Below are 25912 nucleotides of genomic sequence, written 5' to 3'. Positions count from 1 at the left end.
TGAACTATGACTAAAGATGAATACAAATGGAAGATTTTTTATAGTGTCTTTGTCAGCATGATGCTTTATTATTTTTATTATTAAACAGAATATAATTTCAGATTTACGTGTAATTTTTGTCCGGGTTGACTTAAAAATTAGCTAGTTGTATGACAGGTTAAAAGTAATTGTTAGAAATACACGTTACAAAATTTAGGCCAATGTTGATGTTATGGTAGAGTTTATCGATATTTAATTTATTTTTTCTATTTGATTACTAGATAAACTGACAGAATAATCAATATGTTAGTCAGCTACTAAAATAATTGTGTTACAGCAGCCCCAGTGTGTGTATCTGATCCTGGATCAACAATCTTTTCTTCTCAGAAAAATATATTTAGTAAAAAAGACTCTTCTCTTTTGAACTAAGTAAAAAAAAAACATCAGCCTTTGAAGTTTACTTAGGTAGAAAAAACCCGACATTTTCATTTTTAATGATACAAAATGACTTGATCAGACAAGAAAAAGTTTTAGGCATCAAGAAGTTCTCTTATTTTACTCAGCCTTAGCTTTCTTGGTATAGAGAAGATAAATTAAACAAAAAACTCCTTTATTTTTTGAAAAAAAAAAAAAGATAAAATATTACAGGTACAGACTAGTTTTTCTTCAAACAGGAGAATTTAGTTTGAACTGCACAGAGCTCATGCTTGGGCAGCTGGATGCGTTTTGGAGCTTTGGTTCTGTTTGATGTTCTTTGAAGACGACATGATTTCTGTCCGTATGTTAAATTTTCCTGTTTCTCCAAATTTTACATCATATTGATTACATAACAGAGTCATTTGCAATAATGTAAGGAATAGAAAATACAAATATTTCTCTTGAAATGTAGGGAGTTAAAGTAAAAAGTTGTCCGAAAATAAATACTGAAGTACAGTATTTATACGTGAAGTACAGAAACATCGACTTCATTACTGGTCACTTTTCGACCGTGCAAACTAAGATCCAAGCAACCAACAAATAAACTAGTTTAATGAAATTAAGCTAGGGTAATTTGTTATATTTATGCAGAAGACTTTAAGTAGTACACTCATTTTTCTTTAAAACTCATGCGTGTTCTGATGCAATAATATTTTTTAAAATTAAAAAAATAGTATAGAAAATACGGTAACACTTTATTTGACAGGGTGTGAATAAGACTGACATGACACTGTCATAAACATGACATAACACATGTCATGAACATGAACGAGTCTTTATGAATGTCTGACTGTTGTCATGAAGTGTCATTCGGTAAATAATGACACCTAATGCAAAGTTGCTCTGAAAGTTGCATTGAAAGTCCATTAAAAGTGTCGTCATTTACAAAGTTAGCACTTTTAATGGACTTTTAATGCAATTTTTAAAGCTATTTTGCATTAAAAGTGTCATTATTTACCGAATGACGCTTCATGACAACAGTCATAGACATTCATAAGGATTTTTTCATGTTCATGACAAATGTTATGTCATGTTAGTCTTATGCACACCCTTCACATAAAGTGTTACCGGAAAGACAAATGTTTTTTAATACAATTAAAAATTTTAAACACATTTACAGTAGGAAGTAAATATTCTGAAAGTCAAATGAATGCAATGAGTCAGCTGGCTCTGCTAGCTGTGGTGGGATTTGGTGAAAACCTACATAATTAAATAATAAGTGGTTTCTGAGCTGGATTGCATTACTCAGCATACACAAGTGCATATATTCTTTTTATTTCATTTATTTCTTTAGTAATTCATATGCTTTTACATGGCTGGATGGAAGTTTTATTTGTCTCTTTAGGATTGCTTTTTCTGCTGGATGAACGTAGCAGGAAAACACCAGACGCTCACCTCATGACCTCAGCTGGGGTAAACTCCACTTTGCCGTTTAAACTTTTGGGCAATGTAACGCTGCCTCCAGTAACTCCCGGTGGCTTCATGAGTGAGTCCACCTCTGCTCTGCGGCACCCCTCCGGTGGGGAGGGCGATGTGGATACAGGAGGTGAGGAGACGGGGGAGGGGTTGAGGGGGAGGTACGGGGAGAGGGCCACCGACTCGTCTTTCTGGGAGGCGAGCAGTGCCGAGACCGCCTCCGAGCTCTCCTGGTGTACGGTGGCCTGAGCGTCGTCTGTAATGTCAATCACGCTGTTGCCATGAAGCTGGGACAGTGATGGAGTCTGGGATGGAGATGATGCTGGAGGAAAAACATTAAGCAAAGTGAGAAGCTGGAAGCAGCTGACAGGCCTACCTTTTACAGTGCAGGCTGCAGCCTACCTTTTACAGTGTTCTTGGTGTTCTCCCCAGCTCCACTTTGGACCATGTCAGGTATGAGAGACGCTTGCTGCAGTGGAGACTGGGCGATCTGAGTCACTGCCTCCAATTCCTCCTCTTCATTTGTCAGAATTTGACCTGAATCCTTTACTGCACTTTTCTTAATGTCCTCAGCTGCTCGGAGCTCCGCCCACGGAGACAAGCACCTGATGAAAGACGAGGTATCATTCATTTTGGGTCCCTTTAACATTGGCTTCTCCTCTTCCTCCATTTTGGAAATGGCACTTTTTATCACATCACTGCGAGTCTTTAGCTCATTCTCAGAGTTAGGCTCAGAGGAAGAAGAGGAGGACGACGAAGATGACGAGGATGATGAAGAGGAGGAGCAGCATGATGAGTGGGTGGTCCTCTTGTGTGGGTTTTCTGAGTCACTGCTTTCTGACAGATCTGAAGTTATGTCAGCCTTCAGTCTCTTCAGACCTGCTTTCTTCTCATCTTCTTCTCCTTTCCTGCGTTTGTTTGCAGTCTGCTTTACCTTGGCCTTAGATTCTGGGCAAATAAAAACAATAACTATTAGTTTTACTATGTTACATAAACAAAAAATCTCACAACCTCAGTTTAGATAAAAGACAATATATCTGGAGAGGAAAACTTGACTAATAGCAAACTAAAAAGAGATTTTTCCCAGATGTTTAAAAGGACAATAAGAGGGGAGGGTTGTTTAGTGGGTTGCAAAATAAAAACATTGAAATGTGAATAAAGAAATTGGATAATAAGGAGACAAAGCCAAAGAAAAAATATCAACTGCTGATTTGCTTGACATAAAATACACGAGAGCAGATGATATCAGTGCTGTGTGACCAGTAAATCTGACCATATTACACATATTCTGCATGATCTTCATTGGCTTCCTGTCACCTACAGAATTCAGTACAAAATCGCTCTCATTACCCATCAGTGTTTAAACGGAACCTCACCGGATTATCTGAAGGATCTTCTCATTCCACATTCATCCACCAGATCTCTACGGTCACAAGACTGCAACTTCCTCCACCTTCCTTGATCCAGTTTAAGGACCATGGGAGATCGGGCATTCGCTGTGGCTGCCCCCCCGTCTCTGGAAACCTCTCCCGGACTATTTGAGAGCTCCACAACCACTGGTTGACTTCAAAAGAGGCTTAAAGACTTTTCTATTTAAGCAAGCCTATTCTGCCTCCACATGATTTTTATGATGCTGATTTTACCTTTGATTATAGTTCTACTGTGTAGCACTTTGAGATTTTTGCTAATGAAAAGTGCGGTACAAATTAAATTGATTATTATTATTACTTTTACCATTTGATCCAGAAAAGAAAACATGAACACATTCAACTCTGGACAGCTGCACCTTATCCCACCATGGCCTCCCTCCATATAGAGGTATTTAGAAGGTAAAGTTGAAGGCCTTATCTCATCACTATCTCTTCAAATGTTTTGTCTAATTTGGACCTAAGGTTCAGATTGTTAAGGACAGTTAGTGTGCTGGTTTTGAAAACAAACATATGACTGAGAAATGGAAAGAGCCAGAGGCTGCCAGCCTGGGAGGAGGAGTAGCAGGAGGAATACAACCTGCTAGAATGGCTTTCTGCTAAAAATGACATTAATGAGGAGAAGGATCTGGTTTTGGTGGGAGATCAGCAGCAGTTAATATGATGACAATTCTGTTATCTGGACACATGAGGGGGTGAAAGAGCCAGAAAACTGAGAAGGTTGGCTGGACTGAGCAGCTGACTGCCTGGGTCAGCCACACTGCTAACTTTGGTTATTATGCAAGATAAAATGAGCATTTTTCTGTTGGTTACTTATTGGCATTATCAATAATCTGGTGATGAAAGAAAATATACTTTATCAAATAATTTAGTGGATTTATGAAGATTTGATAAAATGTACAAATTTTCTGCGGCTATAGAAAAAACTTAGAATACAATTTTTCACAGACCGGTAAAATGTGGTAAAAGTGAAATGTGAATACTTTTCGGATTAACTACAAATGTACATTTCTCAAATGTAGACTTACTCACCTCTCCCAGTGGTTTCCTCTCTCCGGTCCTTGTCCTCCTCTGGAACGCTGCTGTCAGAGCCTTTCCTCCTGGAGGAGCGGCCGCTGCGCTGCTCTCTCTGCTCTCGCCCGCTGCCGCCTGGTGAGTGGTACAACTGGCTGACTGTCTGCTGGGTTTGCTGCGACTGATTCTGTTGCTGAGGGGCCAGGGGCCCCTGGGAGCTCTTAGGGCTGGGTCCTGATGACATCATAATGGGACGGGGGCTGTTGGCCTGGGCTCGTGTGTAGTGACTCTGTTAGAATAAAAGGAGTTAGACATGCACTTTAACAAAAACCAACATCAGAGAGTCAACACAAACTGCCTCATCATCAGATTAAAGCTTGTAGTTTATATCTGCACTGACCACAGCTGCTTTCTGACTTCTGTGTTTAAGACATAAAAATCCTCTTCAACAACAAAACTGAATTTTCCTTTGACTGTGACTGGAAGATGACCTTTGTACCACTATTGGTTGACGAGAGCAGCAAAAGGTCACTGGAACTGAATGACATGACCTGACATGACCTGTTCAGGTCATGTCAGGTCATGTTTCAGACAAACCTTCAGTGCTGAAATCATCCAATATAAATGCTGAAAACACACCAGGTGGATATGATGAGGGAACAATACTAAAGTTATAATGGATACCAATACAAAACTTCAACATTACATGTGCAAGACAAACTGGAGGTTTTAGTCTGTTCTATGGTTGTCAGGTGAAAATCTAGTTGATTCTGAGGACAGAAGTGAGTCTAAGGGTGGTGTGGAGTTAATGTTTGAATCATGAGCTTCTGTCAGATCATAGCTTCGTTCTGTGGTCTACATGTGGTCGCAGTAAGTCAAATATCCTCATGCAGGGTGGAGGGTTAAAGTGAACCAGTATTACTCCTGTATTTCAGACCTGAAGCATCTGTGAGTGGTATTATGGGATTGCGGAACAAGTGTGGCGTGGCAATGTGAAACAAAGTGAACACACAACAATAACTGGAATCTGTGGGTGTGTAGAGAACAGAATCACTGTCTGATCCTCCAGCATGTCTGATCTTAGAAATAAGCTGCAGATAATAACACGAAGGAGAAAATGCTGAATTATTCTCCTTGTTTTTACAGCAGTGGTCTGCAAGAGGACTACAACAAAACCAGATGTGGGGGAAATGTTTGACACACAAATATACATATTGCTCAGCTGTAGACCCCAGCTGCAGTCTCTAAAAGAAGGCGGGTGTGTGACTTCCACAGATCAATTTGTATGATATGAAAGGACAAGGTGATCAAAGTGTGTGTTTATAGTGGAATGATGAATGAAAGGGATCAAAGCTATGATTAACAATGAGCACTTGTCTACTAGCAAACTATTTTAACCTCTGCTTGTGGTGTGTGTTCTAGAAAGTGCAGGAATGGAGGGTTAGGGAGCAGATGGAGGGGAGGGGGATTAAGGGTACCTGAGAGTTGCCAGTGGTCCCGACGGGTCTCCCTCCTGCCATCTTTAATGTACCAAACAGAAAAGAAAATAATAAAAAGAAAAGGAAAATCAAAATGAAACAAAATGAAATGAATGTGGGACAAGGACAGATTATATTAATGACTGTAGGGGCCAGAAGTTACTGATTTCTAACATGTGAGCTATTTTATTCATGTTTGTCTTATGAGGCATCTGAAAAGAACAAAATATAAATAAAACACAAAACAAAATAACATAAAAGACAATGATCAAATTTATGTATTTAGCTGACAGCAGTGACATGACAGGAACTTACTGCTAATCTGAGTGACAGAATGTTTGAGTGGGGAATGAGCACCACACATAAATAAGACAAACCTCACTATGACTAAGTGCATGTGACTAAGTTTTAAAGGAATCCAGCGAGACGGTCTCATTTCTCTTTGAAATCTATCTCTTTAAGATACAGAAATTACAGTCAGATACATGATACAGAAAAATGTATTCCAGTCACAGAGAGCCTCATCTTAGTGGTCATAATCCTACAATAAACAAGATTTACACAAGAGCTATTAGAAAAGACCCAAGTTTCCAGATACTCACATGAGCAGAGTTGTTCTGGCTGGATCGTGACCTTCGTCTCGAGGTGATGCCGATGTTTTCTCCTTTTAGCAATGAGTGAACTACATCATCCAGAAAGGTCATCTGCACCATGGATGGGTCCACATTCTGAGGCTCTAGCACCTGAACACACAGCAGCCATGTTTTACACTGTTCACTGTTAACCAGGGGACGGGCCTGATTAACATGAAGTTCAAATATAATTCATTTTTGGTGTCATATAATCTGAAAGTCTTCAAAGTGCTAATATAAACATCACCATACTTAGTCATGATAACCACCATATTTACAAATAATATTGCAAATATGATCTACCACACTGAAAAGCCTTTAACTATGAAAATATAAGACATACACTTTAAAAGCTGAATTCAATCAACCTGATTTCTGAATATAAAAATCCAGTGATAAACTAAAAACAGCTGACTTAATGCAACAGTAGAAGTCAAATTATATCTTGAGGAGTTCTCCTCTCATGTACCTGGTCATTCATAACAACCATATTTCTACTGAAGAGGTCGTGGTGCGTAATGATTCCAGTGAACCATTGAGTGGCCGAGTCTTGTCTGTACACACGCACACGGTAGCCATTGAGCGAGTAGGGTCCTGCAACAAAAACAACAGTTTACGATACCACTGTTTAAATATGCAACAATACTTCAAGTTCAATCGTGATCAAAGCAATAACAACCATAACAGACCGTGAGGAAACAAGGTTTGACTGACTGATGCTTACCTTGCATAAAAATTTCCTGCACCTTCTGGTTTTTAAGCCAGCCTTTCACTTCATCTTGGAGCTGAGGGTTGTCTCTTAACACTGGGTTCTGATTGTCCACCTCATCCTGAAACATGTTGGACAACAAATAATCAACAACCAAATGACAATGAAGTTGCATAAGCTGGTCAACATTGATGAAGCTTTCCAACTTTACAGAGCGACACAGTAAATCATACATTTACATTACATGAGCAGACCTTCCAGGTGAGATCATCTAAACCACATATGTCAAACTCAAGGCCCGCGGGCCACATGTGGCCCGCCATGTCATTTTATGTGGCCCGCCTCAGCATTTTATAGGTCGATGATTGACTTAAAATAGGTTTTGAGCACGAATTGACTACAAACTACATCTCCCACAATGCATTCCGATTGTTACCAGCCAACATTATGGCTTCTCACCACTAGAGAGCAGCAGAGTCGCCTCAAGCTGCTTATTGATTTTCCCAGCGAATAAAACTGAGACATCGACAAGCTAACATCAAAACGTCCAAGAAAAGAAAAATCGATTTACAAGTAAGACTGAAAGAAGATGTGTGTGAGTTGGTGTCCGACAACATAAAAAAAATCGGTCATATATTATTTTTATCCGTGAAATTACAGTCATATTAACATCGGCCATTTAGTCGCATTTTATGCGGTTTAGTTAATATTCACCGTGAATCCAGATCCCATCACAAATTAAACCTATAAATGCATCTGCATTTTTCTCGTAGTGACAAAAGCCACTGACTGAGGCCCCAATAACTTTTAATAAATTAAATTAAGCGAATTTACTTAAATTAGCATCACTTCACCCGCTGGGGTCTGAACGCACTTCCTCCTGGTTCCCATCTGCAGAAAAATCTGCGCTAATTCATCAGTCAGTTGGATCTGTCTGATCCAAACAGATCAGCTGAACTCTGTGAGCACACCGGACCCTGCGCGGTCCGATGTGCGCTTTTACCAAGATTTATTTATTTATTTATTTATTTATTTATTTATTTGCGTGGTTTCGCTTCTCCGAAACGGACAGATGTTACGTCTGCAGCTCCTCCAGAACGCCGCCCTCCTGAGTAACGTGCACCAAGAAGGCTCCATTTGTTAAATCCGCTGGATGTTAGAAACTTCCAGCGGTTTCTAAGTCTTCGCAGCGGCGGAGCTGCGTCCGCAGTGGTTGAGCAGCGGACTGCGCATGTTACAGTCTAATTAACTTTTGCATCGTCATTTATTTCCAAAAGATAAACTGCCGGCTCCTCAAATGGATTAACACAACGTTGCATTCTCTTTAGTTTTCTCTGGTCTGTAGTGGAGACTTGAATTTAACGCTCCATTTCAACCAAAGGTTTGTAATGCGCTTCCTAACCAGACGCTCCAAACCGTCCGGTCCAGAACTCTTCAACACGCTGTCAGCTCCCGGTCAGAAAGACGCATTTAGTTCAGAGACCATGAGATGATATTCAGAAAGGATTTTTTTTATTAATTGATTTCAGTTGCCTCTGAGACTAAATCTTTACGTAAAGTCTATAATGTCTGCCCATGTGATTGTTTTTATTATTTGTTTGCTTACCTTTAAACAACTGATTTAAATATTGTAATTTTTAAACTGAGCAGTAATTTTACATCCATGGAAACTCAAATGTAATATTTAAAACTTCAATACATAAAATCAGTTATTTAACTATATGAGGTGTTGTTTAATTTATTTTTAACATTGTATTTTTATACATTTATGCTAGGGGTGCCCAAGTCTAATTTTCCAGAGCTACCATCTGCAACTTTAGATGCATTCATTCTCTAACTCACCTGGACCATTGACTCATTGTAAGCCTCTACAGAACTGAATGAGGGAAGTCAACCTTTTGTCTGGGGTGTTTTAGCAGGGATGCACTCCTGATTTGTACCGTCAATGTGGCCCGTTGAGGGGGGCCAATATGCTGAAGTGGCCCTCGGTGAAATTGAGTTTGACACCCCTGATCTAAACTGTGACAGTGAGAGGGAACCACCATTTGTAGAGTAACAAGTTGAAACTAAATATACAGAGAATATCACAATGTTTTCCAGAGGGAGACATGTTCTAGAATGCATCATCTACACAGTATAAACCAACATTATAAATGTACACATGGTTCTTTTTTCCTCTCTAAAAGTGAACTCTGGGTGCGTTCACACTGCAACCTGAAGTGACTCAATTCCGAATTTTTGGCAATTCCGATTTTTTTGCCGGGCCCGTTCACACTGCCAGTAAATGCGACCTGTATGCGTTCTGCAGTCTGAACAGGCAAACGACCTGAAAGTGTCCCGCATGCGCAGTAGAGGGCGCAATAGAGTCAGCGTTCTCAGTGTTCTGCCAACTGCCATAAGAAGAAGAAGTGCTCAGTGTTTGCGGAAGTAAACACCATTAAAATTAAATATATATATATATAAATATAGCTTATATATCTGAAGTTGTTGTCCGGCCGGAGCAGCATATTAACAACTTAATCCTCATATAATCCGTCATGGTTGTTGTTTTTCTTCCCACTTGCACTTATCAGGACGTAGAATAGTGAGATTTGTTGAGAAACAGTGACGTTCAGTTAGGATAAATGCGACCTGGACGTTAGGTCGCATTTGAATCGGATACGTATCGGATATGGGTCACATTCGAAAAAGAATCTGACCTGTGCTGTTCACACTGCCATGAAAAGATCGGATACAGGTCGCATTACGTCAAAAAAATCGGAATTGAGTCACTTCAGGCTGCAGTGTGAACGCACCCTCTGTTGCATTTAGATTTTATCGACTTTTATTAGCAGATGAAGATCAGGGTTCCTACACATTTTTCATATAAAAACATCAGACTAACAGAACCTTTTATAGTTGTCAGTCTTTTACAATCCTTTTAAAATAAAAAAAATGCAAACGTTCTGAACTAACACATGGCAGATATTCCTCCAGAGTTCAGGATATCATGTGAATTCAAGAATCATCAACAAGCTCCAGGCTGTTTTTTCCCCTCTACTTGTATTACCAAGATTTTATCTTTTGCATCATTTTATAGCATAAACAGATTTTAACTTGACCATCCCTGTTGTTAGTTTTGATTTGGAGACAGAACTTTAGTTTGCATCAACGCCCAGCTGGGTCCCATAGAACCGCCTCTAACAGATGTCACTTCTAGTTGCTTTCTGTCTGACTACGTCAGTCTTTCACATCATTATGAAAGGACCTTAACCCACTCTTCATTTTAACATTCCTTTAGTCTGTTGAGATTTAGAAGATTCTGATTTGCTTTCATAAAATCCTAACAGCATTTCAGTCAGTTTGAGGTCAGAACTTGGACTAGGCCATTGGAAGACGCTGACATACCTGTCAAGTTTTGGACATTAGAATATGGGAAATTTGACGTCTGGGACAAGCGACTACTGTCGGAAAGGGAAGTGGGAGTAGACTACCGTAAGAGCAGGGGAAGGGAGTATGGAAGGTAGGGTGCAGGGGGCACATAATTACTGTAATGCAGGAAAATGTGGAATTGATATGTACGGTGATCATTCACTCTTTCAGCTAATGCAGGGGTCCCCAAACTTTTTCCTGTGAGGGCCACATAACTTTTCCCTTCTCTGGTGGGGGGCCGGAGTTAGTTTGTAACAGAAAAAATGTGACGATTGCAGGAGTGCCTAAATGTAAAAATTTATTGTCTTCCAGAAAGCACAATCAAATAACCCTCTCCGAGTTCTTCACAGAACAAAACTCAGGAAATAAATAATAACGCTATTAATGAGATAAATAATAACCAAATAACCCTCTCTGGGTTCTTCACAGAAAAAATTCAGGAAATAACACTATTTATGAAATAAATACCGTATTTTCCGGACTATAAGCCTCAGATATCTCTGCCGCTCTAGGTTTTCCACAACGATGCAGCAGTAGCAGAGGGGGGTGGACACCCAAAATTTGAGTCATAACAGGTCAACTGAATATCACATTTATTAGGGTTGAAAAAGAAAAAGTTGCCATGTTTAGATTTAACTGAACTGATTACGGTAGTTTCTGAACGGTAACTGTAACAGTAAAAGTGCTGATCCTTTGTGTCTGCTACTAGCATGTGCTAAATGAAAATGGGCGTCGTCATCTTCTTCTTCTTCTTTAGATTTCAACGGCAGCTTGCATCCATTATTGTTGCACTACTGCCATCTATTATATCCTAATATCTATACCTCAAATTCTCATAATGATCCCAGTATTTAAAAAAAAAAAAGAAAAATCTTTTTCCCCTCATTGCTATTTAACTGATCAACAACATTCTTAAATTTCAATTCCCTGTTAAAACCTAATTCTGTTTTAATGGGCGCTTTCTTCTTTTATTTCCAATTTTGACTTCCAATGATTCACTTCCTGGTAAAGAGCCCCCTGGTGGTTGAAGAAAAATCCACATATAAGCCGCAAGGTTCAAAGCTTAGGAAAACAGTCGTGGCTTATAGTCTGGAAAATACGGTGTATGAAAAAAAATCTTAATGCTCTCTGGTATTGTTCAGGGGGCCGGACTGGATGTGGAGGGGGGCCGGATTCGGCCCGCGGGCCGTAGTTTGGGGACCACTGAGCTAATGCCTTGTGTTTGGGATCCTTGTTTGTAGTCAGTCTCCACATGTTTAGCTACTTCCACCCGGATCTGGGCAGAAGGCCTTCTGACTTTACACAGAGCTGAAATAATTAATTCTGGAGATGATGAGAGTAGAATTTTTAAAACATGGGATGTTTATGACTGTTGAGCTTTTATGATCACTTCTTATTTAGCTTCAATTCATGTCACATTGGCTTGTGAAGATAATGGCCTAATCCTGTTGGTACAAAACACAATAAGCTTTCCAAAGGATCAATAATAATTTTATGATCAAATACAATCTTTAAATAGGGAGATAGTGTGTTAACTTGATATGGTGATATTATCTTATTCTTTCTTAGGGCTGCACAGCTGTCTGTGGATATTTTATGTAACATTTGGTAAATGAATCTTCCTGAAACTTAAACGACAAGTTTTGGAAAACGGTAGATTGTATTTCATTCTCCAGTTTTCCACACGTTATCCAAACTCTTCCCCAGGTAGGGTGATCACATTGGATTCATCCAGTCACACATCTGTGATACAGATTAAATCCATCTTATTCAGCAGGAATACTTTCTGTATGGTTGAAAATTTGGTTCCAAATTCCAAAGGGGAACATGGAACAGTCCTATTTTCATCTGGCGCCTCTCTGGACTGTTGCAGCTGCTGCTACAGAGCTAATGCAACTTGCTCATCTTCAATGAAAGTTTGTTTACTGCATGGTATTGTGGAACTTGTTGTGCAGTTTTGGACACTTAATGTCAGATTAAAAATCATGTAAAAATCATTTAATCGACTTCCGGTGGACGCGGAGCAAGATGGCAGCATAAGTTCGAGCTCCCTTGTCGAAGAAACAAAAAACCTCCCTAATCCACGGAAATTAGTCAAAATACAATTTTAACCAGACACGAAAAGAGTGGAGGACATAAGCAGAGAAGCATAAGGAAGAAAATGGCAGAAGAACACGACCCCGACGTTGAGCAAATGGAAGAAGAAAGTGGCAACTCGAATCAGCTACAGGCCGTGTTGGAGGGGCTACACAATATCATGGCGGAAATCCGGGATTTTAAAAAGGAGGTGAAGGAGAATCTCACAAAATTCAAAGACGAGTTCAAAGAGGAGGTGAAGCGAGAATTTATGCTGGACTGTTGCAGTCCAGCATAAATTAAGAAAAATTTATGATGCGGTAGTTTATGATGCGGAGGTAACGGGGGCATAAATTGCTCATTAAAGAAGGGAGATGGAAGAGACTATAGTCTTCTCTAAAGTTTGACTAAATAACGACAGGGGGATCCACCAAACAAGGGACTGTTGGACTCACCTAGCAGGTCAGGTAAACCCAAAGCAGGTTTGCCCAAAACCACTAGGGGGGGGGGCTCTTCATAAAAAGATACCCCCCTTCCTTTCCAGCAGAGGGACAGGGCCTCTTGGGAATATGGCCCATATTTAGTCGGGAGTTCAGATTTTTTGTTAGTTTAGTTCAGGGGTCCCCAAGCTACGGCCCGCGGGCCGGATCCGGCCCCCTGAACAATACCGGATCCGGCCCGCCTCCTCATTTGGTCCGGCCCCCTGAACAACACCAGAGAGCATTCAGTGTTTTTTTCATATATATGTGGATTTTTCTTCAACCACCAGGGGGGCTCTTGAGCAGATATGAAACTTAGTTTCCCTCAATAGAATATATACTAGTCAGTACCAGTCACCGTTTCGCTCACGGATTTTTTTCCATTTGCATTCTGGGTAAAAATCTATCTACAAACGCGAATATGTCGTCGGCAGTAATCCAGCCCCCCCCGGTCCACAGTTTCACTCCCCCCTCGTCAACAAAAGTTTTCTAAGGTTTCTTTCTCGAAAAACTAAGACCGGCCCCTGACCAGAAAAGTGAACAGTTATGTGGCCCTCGCAGGAAAAAGTTTGGGGACCCCTGGTTTAGTTCTTGTTCATAGTTCAAGTGGAGAGGCTGAGATTCAAACCAAGATATACAAACAATGACTAAGGTTATAACTGTGGTATCACTGAATGTCAATGGTTTAAATAATATCAAAAATAGAGATAAGGTCCTAAATAAATTTAGAAAAGAAAAAGTACAAGTTATTCTCCTACAGGAGACACACCTATCAAAAAAAGGACATGGAAAGTACAAAAAATTAGGGTATGGAAACTCATTTTCCTCCTCATTTGGAGAAAGGCATAAACAAGGGGTTATGACATTGATCTCAAATAGTGTAAAGTTTGAATTGTTGGAGGAAATTGGGGATAAAGAAGGAAGATACTTAATGATAAAGGGCAAATTGGAAAACCAGTTAATCACACTACTCAATGTATATGCCCCTCCAGAAAGTGACAAAGTATTTTTTAAGAAAATATTTGATCTCATAAACTTGGAAGCAGAGGGAATATTGATATGTAGCGGGGACTTTAATGCTGTGTTAAATTATAGGATGGATACTACAAGCAATAAAAATAGTAAAAATCAAATCAGTAGGTACATGAACACCATGATGTCAGAAATGGCAATGGTAGATATGTGGAGAGAATTTCACCCCTTAGATCAAGATTATACTCATTATTCAATACCACATGGTGTTTATTCCAGAACTGACTATATACTAATGAATAAGAGAGAACTACACAGAGTGAAAGAGTGTAGGATTGGAGTTTCAGACGTTTCCGATTATAACGCAATCTATCTTAAGATCCATCTGGACAGCAAAAAGAACAATACTTTATGGAGACTAAATGAAGGAATATTAAATAACAAGGGTCTAGCTGGTGAAGTAAAAGAGGAGATAATCCGATATAGAGAGGAAAAATGATAATGGTGAAGTAGATCCAGTAATTCTTTGGGATGCCCTAAAGGCGGTAATACGGGGGGAAATGATTTCTTACACAGCATTTATGAAAAAAGCAAGATTAGAAACATACAATAAACAAATAAGGAAGCTAAGAGATTTAGAACAACAACATAAAACAAACAAATGACCCAGACGTATTTAATCTGATTAAAGAAACTAGGAACGAAATGGATGAGAGTTTATGGGAGGAGGTAGAAAAGAAGGCTAGATTTACTAAACAAATGTACTATGAGGGGGGTCCGAAAGCTACAAAAAATTTGGCTAGGCGCATTAAGAAACAACAAACATTATGTAGCATACATAAAATAAAAGATCCACTATCTAATACAATCTTATATGAACAAGAAGAAATACAAAGAACATTTGAGCAATACTACAAAAATCTATATGCACAACCACCATCGGCAGGGGAATAGGAGGTGAGTAATTTTCTGGAAAAATTGGATTTACCAGCAATAGGCACAAAACAAAATGCGACACTGACTTCTCAAATTACAGAGGAAGAGATTATAAAGGCAATTGGCAGGACTAAAACAGGAAAGTCACCAGGGTCAGATGGTTTAGGGGCTTCTTTTTATAAAACCTTCAAAGAAGAATTAACACCACTGTTATATGACTCGTTTAACTATAGTCTCAGGACTGGCAAGATGCCTCCTTCTTGGAAGGAAGTCATTATTTCCGTAATCCCAAAGGGAGGTAAAGACCAAGAATACTGCCACAACTACAGACCGATATCGGTACTAAATGTAGACTATAAACCGTTTTCCTCTATCATAGCTAAAAGAATGGAAAATTTAATGCTAGATTTAATTGATGAGGATCAAACTGGTTTTATAAAGGAAAGACACACAAGACAATATAAGGAGAACTCTTCACATCATAGACCACCTGCAAGGAACAGGGGAGGGGGCAGTTCTCATAAGTATAAATGCGGAAAAAGCCTTCGACAGTGTCAATTGGAACTTTTTGTATAAGGTTTTAGAAAAATTTGGATTTAATGAGACATTTGTAAATTGTATTAAATCAATTTATCAAGAGCCAACTGCAAGGATTAAAATAAATGGCAACCTGTCAGGAAGATTTACTCTGGAGAGAGGAACAAGGCAGTGATGCTGCCTCTCACCGAGTGTTTTTGCACTGATTATAGAGCCACTAGCTCAGATGATTAGGCAGGAAGAGGAAATAAAAGGAGTGGAAATAGGAGGGGAAGAACATACAACCCCTGGCAAAAAGTATGGAATCACCAGTGTTGGATGAGCAGTCATTCAGACATTTCATGCTGTAAAACAAACTCGGATCAAAAACATGATACAATATTAAGGTCATTCCAAAGTGCAACTTGTTGGCTTTCAGGAACACTCAAAGAAATGAAGAGAAAACATTGTGGAAGTCAGTGAATGATACTTTTATTGACCAAACACAGGGAAATAAATATGGAATCACTCAATTCTGAGGAAAAAAGTATGGAATCACTCAAATTGGAGGTAGAAAAAAGGACACACCCAGTCTATTTCCTTTCCCTAAATGGACACCTGCCCCAGATTAGATGTGGCCGTTAGTGTGCAGTTCAAAACACCTGCAGTCATGACACCTTGGAGGGCTGCTGGACGAAGTGGAGTGGCGAGAACCATGACTCCAACAAGAGAAATGTCCCTTGAAACAAAAGAGAGGATTGTGAAACTTCTTGAAGAAGGTAACCCTTCACGCATGGTTGCTAAAGATGTGGGCTGTTCACAGTCAGCTGTATCCAAGATATGGTCCAAACACAAACAGCATGGAATGGTTGTTAAAGCCAAGCGTACTGGTAGACCAAGAAAGACATTAAAGCGTCAAGACAAACAACTAAAGGTCATTTGTCTTGAAAACCAAAAAAGTACAACTAAACAGATGAAGCATAAATGGGAGGAAGCTGGAGTCAATGTATGTGACCGAACCGTAAGAAATCGCCTAAAGGAGGTGGGATTTCAATACAGGAAAGCTAAATGAAAACCAGCATTGACACCTAACCATAAAAGAACAAGATTCCGATGGGCTAAGGAGAGGCAATCATGGACTGTGGATGACTGGATGAAAGTTGTCTTCAGTGATGAGTCAAGAATCTGCATTGGACAAGGTGATGATGCTGGAACTTTTGTTTGGTGCCGTTCCAGTGAGATTTATGAAGAGGCCTGCCTGAAGAAAACAACCAAATTTCCACAGTCCTTGATGATATGGGGCTGCATGTCAGGCAAAGGCACTGGGGAGATGACTGTGGTTAATTCTTCTATCAATGCACAAGTTTACATTGACATTTTGGACAGTTTTCTCATCCCTTCAATTGAACAGATGTTTGGAGATGATGAAATAATTTTCCAAGATGACAATGCATCGTGCCATAGGGCAAAAACAGTGAAGGCATTCCTTGAAGAAAGACACATTCAGTCGATGTCATGGCCTGCAAATAGTCCAGATCTCAACCCAATAGAAAACCTGTGGTGGAGATTGAAAAAAATGTTCCACAAGAAGGCTCCAACCTGCAAAGCTGATCTGGCAACTGCTATCAAAGAGAGTAGGCACCAAATACTGTTTGTCCCTCATCAAGTCCATGCCTCAGAGACTAAAAGCTGTTATAAAAGCCAAAGATGGTGCAACTAAATACTAGTGATGTATTTTGAATGGTCTTTTGTTTATGTGTTTTTCATGATTCCATACTTTTTTCCTCAGAATTGAGTGATTCCATATTTATTTCCCTGTGTTTGGTCAATAAAAGTATCATTCACTGACTTCCACAATGTTTTCTCTTCATTTCTTTGAGTGTTCCTGAAAGCCAACAAGTTGCACTTTGGAACGACCTTAATATTGTGTCATGTTTTTGATCCGAGTTTGTTTTACAGCATGAAATGTCTGAATGACTGCTCATCCAACACTGGTGATTCCATACTTTTTGCCAGGGGTTGTAAAATAGGGTTGTTTGAAGATGACATTTTGATTTATCTAAAAAACCCAAATGAAATGTTTTTAAAAACAGTAAGTTTGCTTGAGGACTATGGGAAATTCTCTGGATAAAAAATTAATGTGGAAAAAACACAGATCCTAACAATAAATTACTCCCCGCAGCAGAAAATAAGGGATACCTACAAACTTAAGTGGAATGAAAAATCTATAAAATATTTGGGGGTAAACATAACCAAAACAATTGACAAACTTTATGATGCAAATTATTTAGAAATAAACCACAATATCAAGAAGGACCTGGGGCGATGGATGGACATTGGCTTGGATCTCAGCTCTAGAGTGGAATTAATTAAAATAAATATTTTACCACGACTGTTATACCTGTTTCAGTCCCTGCCACTGACTATTCAGCAAAAACAATTTGTAGAATGGGATAGATGGATTTCAAGGTTTATATGGAATGGGAAGAAACCCAGGGTCAGATATAAAACACTTCAGCTCCCAAAAGATAAAGGAGGTCTGGGTTTACCAGTCCTAAAAGAATATTTCTGGGCCGCACAAATTAGACCTCTGGTATGTTGGTGCAATGATGACTATGTTTCAAAATGGAAAAATCTGGAAATAGGTAGAAAAGACATAGAAGTTAAAAATTTAATAGCACATAAAATACTTAGGCAAACTAAGCAACAAGCTAGATTCAATAACTAAAACTACGATTGAAATATGGAACACAGTAATTGATAATTACAAGTTAGAGAAGGAAACAAGGAGTTTGAGCTGGTTTGCTTGGGATCTGAAGTTTAAACCAGGTATTTATGATACAGGTTTCAAACAATGGGCAAATAAAGGTGCCACAGCAATGTGTAAATTGACTGAAAAGGGCAAACTGCTGAGCTTTAATAGCTTAAAGGAAAAATATGAACTGGAGGATCAAGACCAGTATAGATACCTGCAAATAAAAGATTATTATGAGAAAGAGATAAAAACCAACGTAAGTAAAATAATGGAGATATTTCATAAGGCCTATGAGGGAAATAAATTACGAGTTATTTCAGCACTGTACCAGGGACTGATGGCAGGCTGGAAGACATCTACTATGTACATTAAAGAAAAATGGGAAGACGAACTGAAGGAACACATAAGAGAGGAGGAATGGTTTAAAATTTGTAAAATGCAGTGCACAGCCACCTGCTCCCATGTGTGGAGGGAATTTAATTGGAAAAACATGATTAGATTTTTTATAACACCAAAGATCAGGACCAGGATGGTATCCAGTTCACAGCCATGCTGGAGACTCTGTGGCCAGACTGATGTAGGCCACACACACATATTCTGGTCTTGTCAAAAGCTAACCACATACTGGCATAATGTTTGCCTTATCTTGAAAAACATATTGGGATATGGAATACCCAGATCATGTAAAACACTCTACCTGGGATGCCTCACACACGATGTAATTCAAAAGGATGATGAATATCTGTTAAAAATATTACTTTCAGCATGAAGGAAAACCATCACAAAATTATGGTATAGACAAGACCCCCCTGCGGTGGAGCAGTGGCTGAGCATTGTGGAAGAGATCTTCATAATGGAGAAAATCACATATAGACTAAGATTGCAGGAGGACAAGTTTGTTGTTAAATGGGAAAAATGGAGCGACTATAGACGCAAGGAGAATGCCATTCTTGTATCCAGTTAAATACGGACACGGTTGTCCAACATTGTATATGAAGTTGAATGTATTGATGCCTCTCCACTATATGTGTTCAGAAATGTTTAATAAAAAGTATTTTAAAAAAAATCATTTAATCAACTCCTGGTACTCCAAATACTACAACTCAGAGTGTGTGTTTTCTTTGTTCCATGACCGCAGTGTTAACAGATCCAACTCAATGATATTTCTCTCACAAAATATACAAAAACATGCTCAGCAAATTAATGAACAGCTGCGTATGGAGCTCTGGGTGTGTTACTAATAGTACTTATATTAGGGGGCATGGGAGGACTTCTTATTAGTAATGGATTAGTAAAATGACAACAGCGACCATTGTACTAATCCATCTAGCACTACTGGGTTCCAGCGATTTCACCAAAACAAACATAAGGTCAGTCAGTGGGTGAAGTCAGTGCAGAGCTGCAGGATTAAACACTGATAAAAAAAGACCTGAACTCAGCAAGACGCCAAAAAGACACTCATAGATCTCAGCTCAACTTCCTCACCCAGCTGACTGCTGCATTCTGCTCAGACAGTAAGCCTCCACGAGATTAAAACTATGACTGGAATGCATGAATACAACTTGATCTGGAAAGACTAAAAATATAAATGATCAGTTCTTCAGTTATGAAATTATTGAAATTAAATATACATTTATGACTAGATAAAAATGAAATGCATATGTGCCTAGAATGCAAAATGATTTAGCTTTTATTTTCCACCTGGGCTCTTGTGCACATGTCTATGTTGAAAGATCGAGATTATTTTTAATGAACCGTTTAGTTTTTATTGGCATATTTGAATGTAGACTCAATAAAACTCTGACATTCAGAATGAAAGGTTGAGTTAAATGATGTGCTACAGAATCCTGAACTTTGGTCATGTAATTTGAAGTTAACAGAAAAAGAATGAACAAAAATATTGTTCTTTACCAACTAAACTCTCATTTCAACTACAACAGCATTCCAGAAAAAAAAAACAGTCTGGGTTTAGATCCAATCACGGCACAGAAACTGCACTAAAGCAGATTTTAACGGTCTGCAGTATAGTATGGATCAGCGCTGATATTACTAGACATTACTAGACTAATATATATACCTCAAATTCTCATAATGATCCCAGTATTTTTAAAAAAAGGAAAAATCTTCTTTTTCCCCTCAATGCTATTTAACTGATCAACAACATTCTTAAATTTCAATTCCCTATTAAAACCTAATTCTGTTTTAATGGGCGCTTTCTTTTATTTCCAATTTTGACTTCCAATGACTCACTTCCTGGTAAAGAGCCCCCTGGTGGTTGAAGAAAAATCCACATATAAGCCGTAAGGTTCAAAGCTTAGGAAAAAAGTCATGGCTTATAGTCCGGAAAATACGGTGTATGGAAAAAAAAACAAAAACTAAATGCTCTCTGGTATTGTTCAGGGGGCCGGACCAAATGTGGAGGCGGGCCGGATTCGGCCCGCGGGCTGTAGTTTGGGGACCACTGTCATATTCAAACTGGAGCTTCTTGAAAAAATAAACACTATCTTAAGAACATTGCCAGAGTAAGACCTTTTACCTGCCAGTACAATGCAAAGACTTTGTTCATACTACCACATTACGAGAAAACGAACTCACATCACACTGAGTTTAAAGTCTCAGCATCATTATGTGTCCATTTTAGAACTGATTTACTGCCACAAAGTATTTCCTAAGTATTTCCTCACTAACCTATTCTAAACAACTGCATTTCAACACCTCCTTACTTTCTGTATAAATTATTTCTATTACATTTGATTCTTTGTTTTGTCATAAATAATTGTCTGCTTGATTTGGTCATTGTAATTTAAATGTCTGCCTTCCTGTTTTTAAGCCTGTAAAGCACTCTGTGGCACAATGGACCGTATAAAACATGCTGTGTTAATAAGGTTTGATTCATTCAGTAATTTTTAAAAGCTGTTTTTACAAATTAACTAAAAATTCTGTCCACTGTGGAGCCGTTTAGACCAGTGTTTCTCAACCTTTTTTGTGCCAGCGCCCCCCCAGCCCTTATCCAGGTCCCTCACCGCCCCCCACCAAAGAATTTGCAGGCTACTTTGCACTGACTATTATTTTATCATTAATATTACTATTGTAGATGTTTTGATTTTTATGCTTGTTTCTGTATTTATAATCAAAAATTATTTCCCAGAGAACAAAAAAGTCATGGGAATAGAAATTATTTTCACAGGTGTTTACAAAAAATGCTGTGAACATTCAAGTTAAAATTGGTAGGTCTAACAGCAGCCAATCAGAGTGGAAAAAATATTCTTATTTTGTGCCATTTTCTAGTTGTTAAATATTCCACAAAATGATCAGATAAAAGATGTTCAACATGCCAGTTTAAACTTTGATCTATTTGCAAAACGACTGAGCTCTGCAGCATTAAAACATGGATAGAACTGTAACTACATTAATCATAGCTCTTCTTCTCTTCAGTGTTTGTCAGTTTCTGGTGGTGCAGCTCTGTGCTGCCTTCAGGAGAATGGGACATCAGAGTATCATCTATAAAACTTCACCCACATGGCATTTATTGTGCAAACCAGAGCTTTCAGTGGAAAAACAAAAGTTCCTTTTTAATGCCATACAAATATGAGACAGAAACATTGATTATATCATTATATAGACGTGTCTATTGATTTATAGATTAATAGTTTTACTGGACAGAAATGACGAAGAACAAATCTGGTTCTTCATCAAATCCTAATGAGTCAAATTGAAAGCATCATGGAGTCGTCAGCCTCATGACATTAACACTGACATGAAAAATAATATTGAAGAAATAAATATATCAAATCTAATTAAAAACATAAATAAGTGATAAGTTATTTACTGTTATGGTCTGTAAGATATATTTATTCTCAGTATCATATGGTGTCAACAAACCCATGACACTTCAACAATATTATTTTACCTTTTATCTGGAAATAGTGTCTGTTTATTCTTGCCATACAGTCTCTGTATTAATTATTGCTCGAAAGGTCTTGCCATACCAGTTTATTCCTCTGTATTTGCTTTAGTTTTTTCTTAGTTTATTCTTGCATTTTGTTCTTCATTCATTTCCATTTAGTTTCCTTTGATTAGTATTGTCCTCTCTTGGTTTATTGCCATGTCCACTTTAGTTTCTTTCCTGTTGCTATATTTGATTTATTTTATCATTTATTGACCATCAGTAATCTTCACTCATCACCTGCTGCGCTGTCTAATCATCATGTTTCACATCATGTGTTGATTTTTCACTGTTCAGCGTCGGATTCTCTGATTTTATGCCATAATTCACATCTAGTTCGTCGAGCCGTTTTATGTCCCGCTTCTCCTGTTTCAGAGTTTTGCGCGATGTGCGCGTCTTTATTATTTTAACTACGGTGGCCGACAGGTGCAAATGCGCAGCAAAAGAGAAAACATGCAATCAAAAGAAAAGACACCCCCCCGAATCAAATGCAGCAAACAAAAAAGAAAACACCCCCGAATTAGAAAACACCCCCGAATTAGAAAACACCCCCGAATTAAATGCAGCAAACAAAAAAGAAAACACCCCCGAATTAGAAAACACCCCCGAATTAGAAAACACCCCCGAATTAAATGCAGCAAACAAAAAAGAAAACACCCCCGAATTAGAAAACACCCCCGAATTAGAAAACACCCCCGAATTAAATGCAGCAAACAAAAAAGAAAACACCCCCGAATTAGAAAACACCCCCGAATTAGAAAACACCCCCGAATTAAATGCAGCAAACAAAAAAGAAAACACCCCCGAATTAGAAAACACCCCCGAATTAGAAAACACCCCCGAATTAGAAAACACCCCCGAATTAAATGCAGCAAACAAAAAAGAAAACACCCCCGAATTAGAAAACACCCCCGAATGAAATGCAGCAAACAAAAAAGAAAACACCCCCGAATTAGAAAACACCCCCGAATTAGAAAACACCCCCGAAGCAGCAATGGCGACAAAATAATTTTTGCTGTATTACACTTAAAATTACACAAATTTATTTTTTACAATGTTTTTAGGCGAGAATGTAGATGTATAGATCTGAAATATCTGCTCGGTTCATTAATAAATCACCTACTTCCAATATTGCTCCGACGTTTTCGGAGATGTCTTCTCCCGCTGCATTAACAGCCAGCTTCACTCGCAAGCTGTCAGCTGGCCGGGCGCTCCATGTAGATATTAATAAAGTATTTAATTTATTCCTGAGCAAATGGGTTTGACTGATTAAAGTTAAGCCTTCAAACATAGTTTATTTAACTGTAATGTCTTACTACCTGAGATCTGGAGAGTATTTGAAAATGAATAATATCCCTTGTATACATTAAACATTTTAGAATCAGACAGATTTTCTTTTTACTATGGAACAACTTTTATTACAAAAGGTGAAGAATAATACAGAAATAAAGAGTAAAAAACAACTGAGTCCGTTTTTTTTACTTCGTTGCTCTGTGCTTCACGTTGTCACGGTTGCTAAGCAACATAACGCCGAGATGGAGGCTAGGCAGCTAGCCGGAGGCTACAGCTTCTCTCTTCTGGTCGTCCATATTCGTGGCCTTCGAAGGATCCGTCTTCTGTAGATCGGGCCGTTTCTCACATAGACATAATAAAAGGACAGACGCCTAATGGACCGCTCTCGTCTTATCAATACATACTTATATAAGTATACAAACATAAATGAATAATCATTAATACTGAATAATATACATTAGGCTATGCATGATTATGCACGCACACACACACACACACACACACACACATACATATATACATATATATATATATATATATATATATATATATATATATATATATAATGTTTTCCAGCCTAAGAGTTCTGGTTTAAGAGTGATTCAGCAGCTGAGATTGGGTCCAAAATCCGATACGAGATTCATCCATGCTGTGCAGTGAATCTGTCTCTCCCTTCTTCCTCACGTCGTAGGAAACCTTCAAAACAAAAACGGGACATTTTCGAGTTATCTTACGTTGACTGAGTTAAATAATTAAATAATAGCCATTGTCATCTGTGTAAACTTTGCTGGTGAATGTTATGATTTTTATAATATTGTTTCATTTCTATAGTAGGCTCTTGTATCAGATAATCTAAATGTTGGAGAATGACTTAAACATTTTAAGATTTACGGAATCTCGGTTAGCTGTCAGAGCGGGGGCTGAACACCAAGCACTATAGCTAGCATTAGCTGGTATTTCGCCAGTGGACATAAATACAGTATAGTAATATTCTAATCACAAAAATACACAGTAATATGTCCATCTTACTTGCGAAAAGTCTGTCGAGCCCTCACGTCAGTAGTCCGTCGATCCGATCAACAATATTCCGCAGTGCTGAAGGCATCTTCTGCTGTTTTGGTTGAGCAAAGCAAAGTGTATTTGCGCCGGAGCAGCCAATCGTGGTGGGGAGGGTGTACTCTTTTATTATGTCTATGCTTCGAAGGATCAGTTTCTCAGGGCCCTTGAAAGGATGCAGAGCCTGAATTCGGACACAGCTATTTTTTGTTAGACTCCGCATAGTGGTCTGGAGCACTTCCGTTTTCAACACTTTTTGTTTGCTGCATTTCATTCGGGGGTGTTTTCTAATTCGGGGGTGTTTTCTAATTCGGGGGTGTTTTCTTTTTTGTTTGCTGCATTTCATTCGGGGGTGTTTTCTAATTCGGGGGTGTTTTCTTTTTTGTTTGCTGCATTTCATTCGGGGGTGTTTTCTAATTCGGGGGTGTTTTCTTTTTTGTTTGCTGCATTTAATTCGGGGGTGTTTTCTAATTCGGGGGTGTTTTCTAATTCGGGGGTGTTTTCTAATTCGGGGGTGTTTTCTTTTTTGTTTGCTGCATTTAATTCGGGGGGTGTTTTCTAATTCGGGGGTGTTTTCTAATTCGGGGGTGTTTTCTAATTCGGGGGTGTTTTCTTTTTTGTTTGCTGCATTTAATTCGGGGGTGTTTTCTAATTCGGGGGTGTTTTCTAATTCGGGGGTGTTTTCTTTTTTGTTTGCTGCATTTGATTCGGGGGTGTGTCTTTTCTTTTGTTTGCATGTTTTCTCTTTTGGTGCGCATTTGCACCTGTCGGCCACCGTATTTAACCCCCTAAGGTGCAGGGCGGTTGGGAAGCGTATCGACGGGGTAAAGGCAGACTGACATAAACCTTTTAAAACAACGGAAACAATTTCTGCATTCTGATTATTGAAATTTAAAAGTGCTGTGTTGTTCTATCACCCCAGTCTCATACCGGACCACTTACAGCTCCGGTGTTACCGCTATAAAATGAACGCTCACCATCGTGGTATCACTATGGAGAGATTTCTTTATTTAAATGGGTTCATTTTTCAGAGGGATACACAGTCAGGGGCCGTTTCTCAATATGCGTTCTTGTCTGTACTTGTGTTCTCGCGTCCTCGTGAAACGTCATCGACAGCGGCCCAAGTACTGTTCCAATTCAAAGTACACATCCAAGCAAGAACGCTCAAAGTACCCGGATGTGTTCTTGCTCCGCCCATTTTATCGAGGATGCATCAATGCATCCTTCTGCGGACTTGAGGCAGCAAGATATCCCACAATGCAATGCGCCACCAGCAGCGGTAAATATAGAAGGTCAGTACAGAAATGTATTGCATTTTTACCACCATTAATTGCCACGAA

The 25912-nt window shown here is 38.9% G+C and overlaps 1 protein-coding gene across 1 annotated transcript in view; it reads right to left on the bottom strand.

Moving 5' to 3' along the window:
* jmjd1cb (jumonji domain containing 1Cb) overlaps positions 1–25912 on the bottom strand; it is a 190180-nt gene that overhangs the window by 37364 nt on the left and 126904 nt on the right. Inside the window, exons 4-10 of the mRNA XM_088001097.1 lie at positions 7148–7253; positions 6893–7017; positions 6394–6534; positions 5792–5833; positions 4332–4602; positions 2275–2820; positions 1852–2194 (exon numbers count right to left, since the gene is read on the bottom strand). Coding sequence (XP_087857223.1) covers positions 1852–2194; positions 2275–2820; positions 4332–4602; positions 5792–5833; positions 6394–6534; positions 6893–7017; positions 7148–7253 — 1574 coding nt within the window. The remainder of the gene's footprint in view (positions 1–1851; positions 2195–2274; positions 2821–4331; positions 4603–5791; positions 5834–6393; positions 6535–6892; positions 7018–7147; positions 7254–25912) is intronic.

Source organism: Poecilia mexicana, unplaced genomic scaffold, assembly GCF_051168715.1.
Source record: "Poecilia mexicana isolate PSO_F unplaced genomic scaffold, ASM5116871v1 scaffold_19, whole genome shotgun sequence".
Taxonomy (NCBI): Eukaryota; Metazoa; Chordata; class Actinopteri; order Cyprinodontiformes; family Poeciliidae; genus Poecilia; species Poecilia mexicana.
Note: the sequence above shows the minus strand (reverse complement) of the source record. Positions and strands in the feature narration are given on the sequence as shown.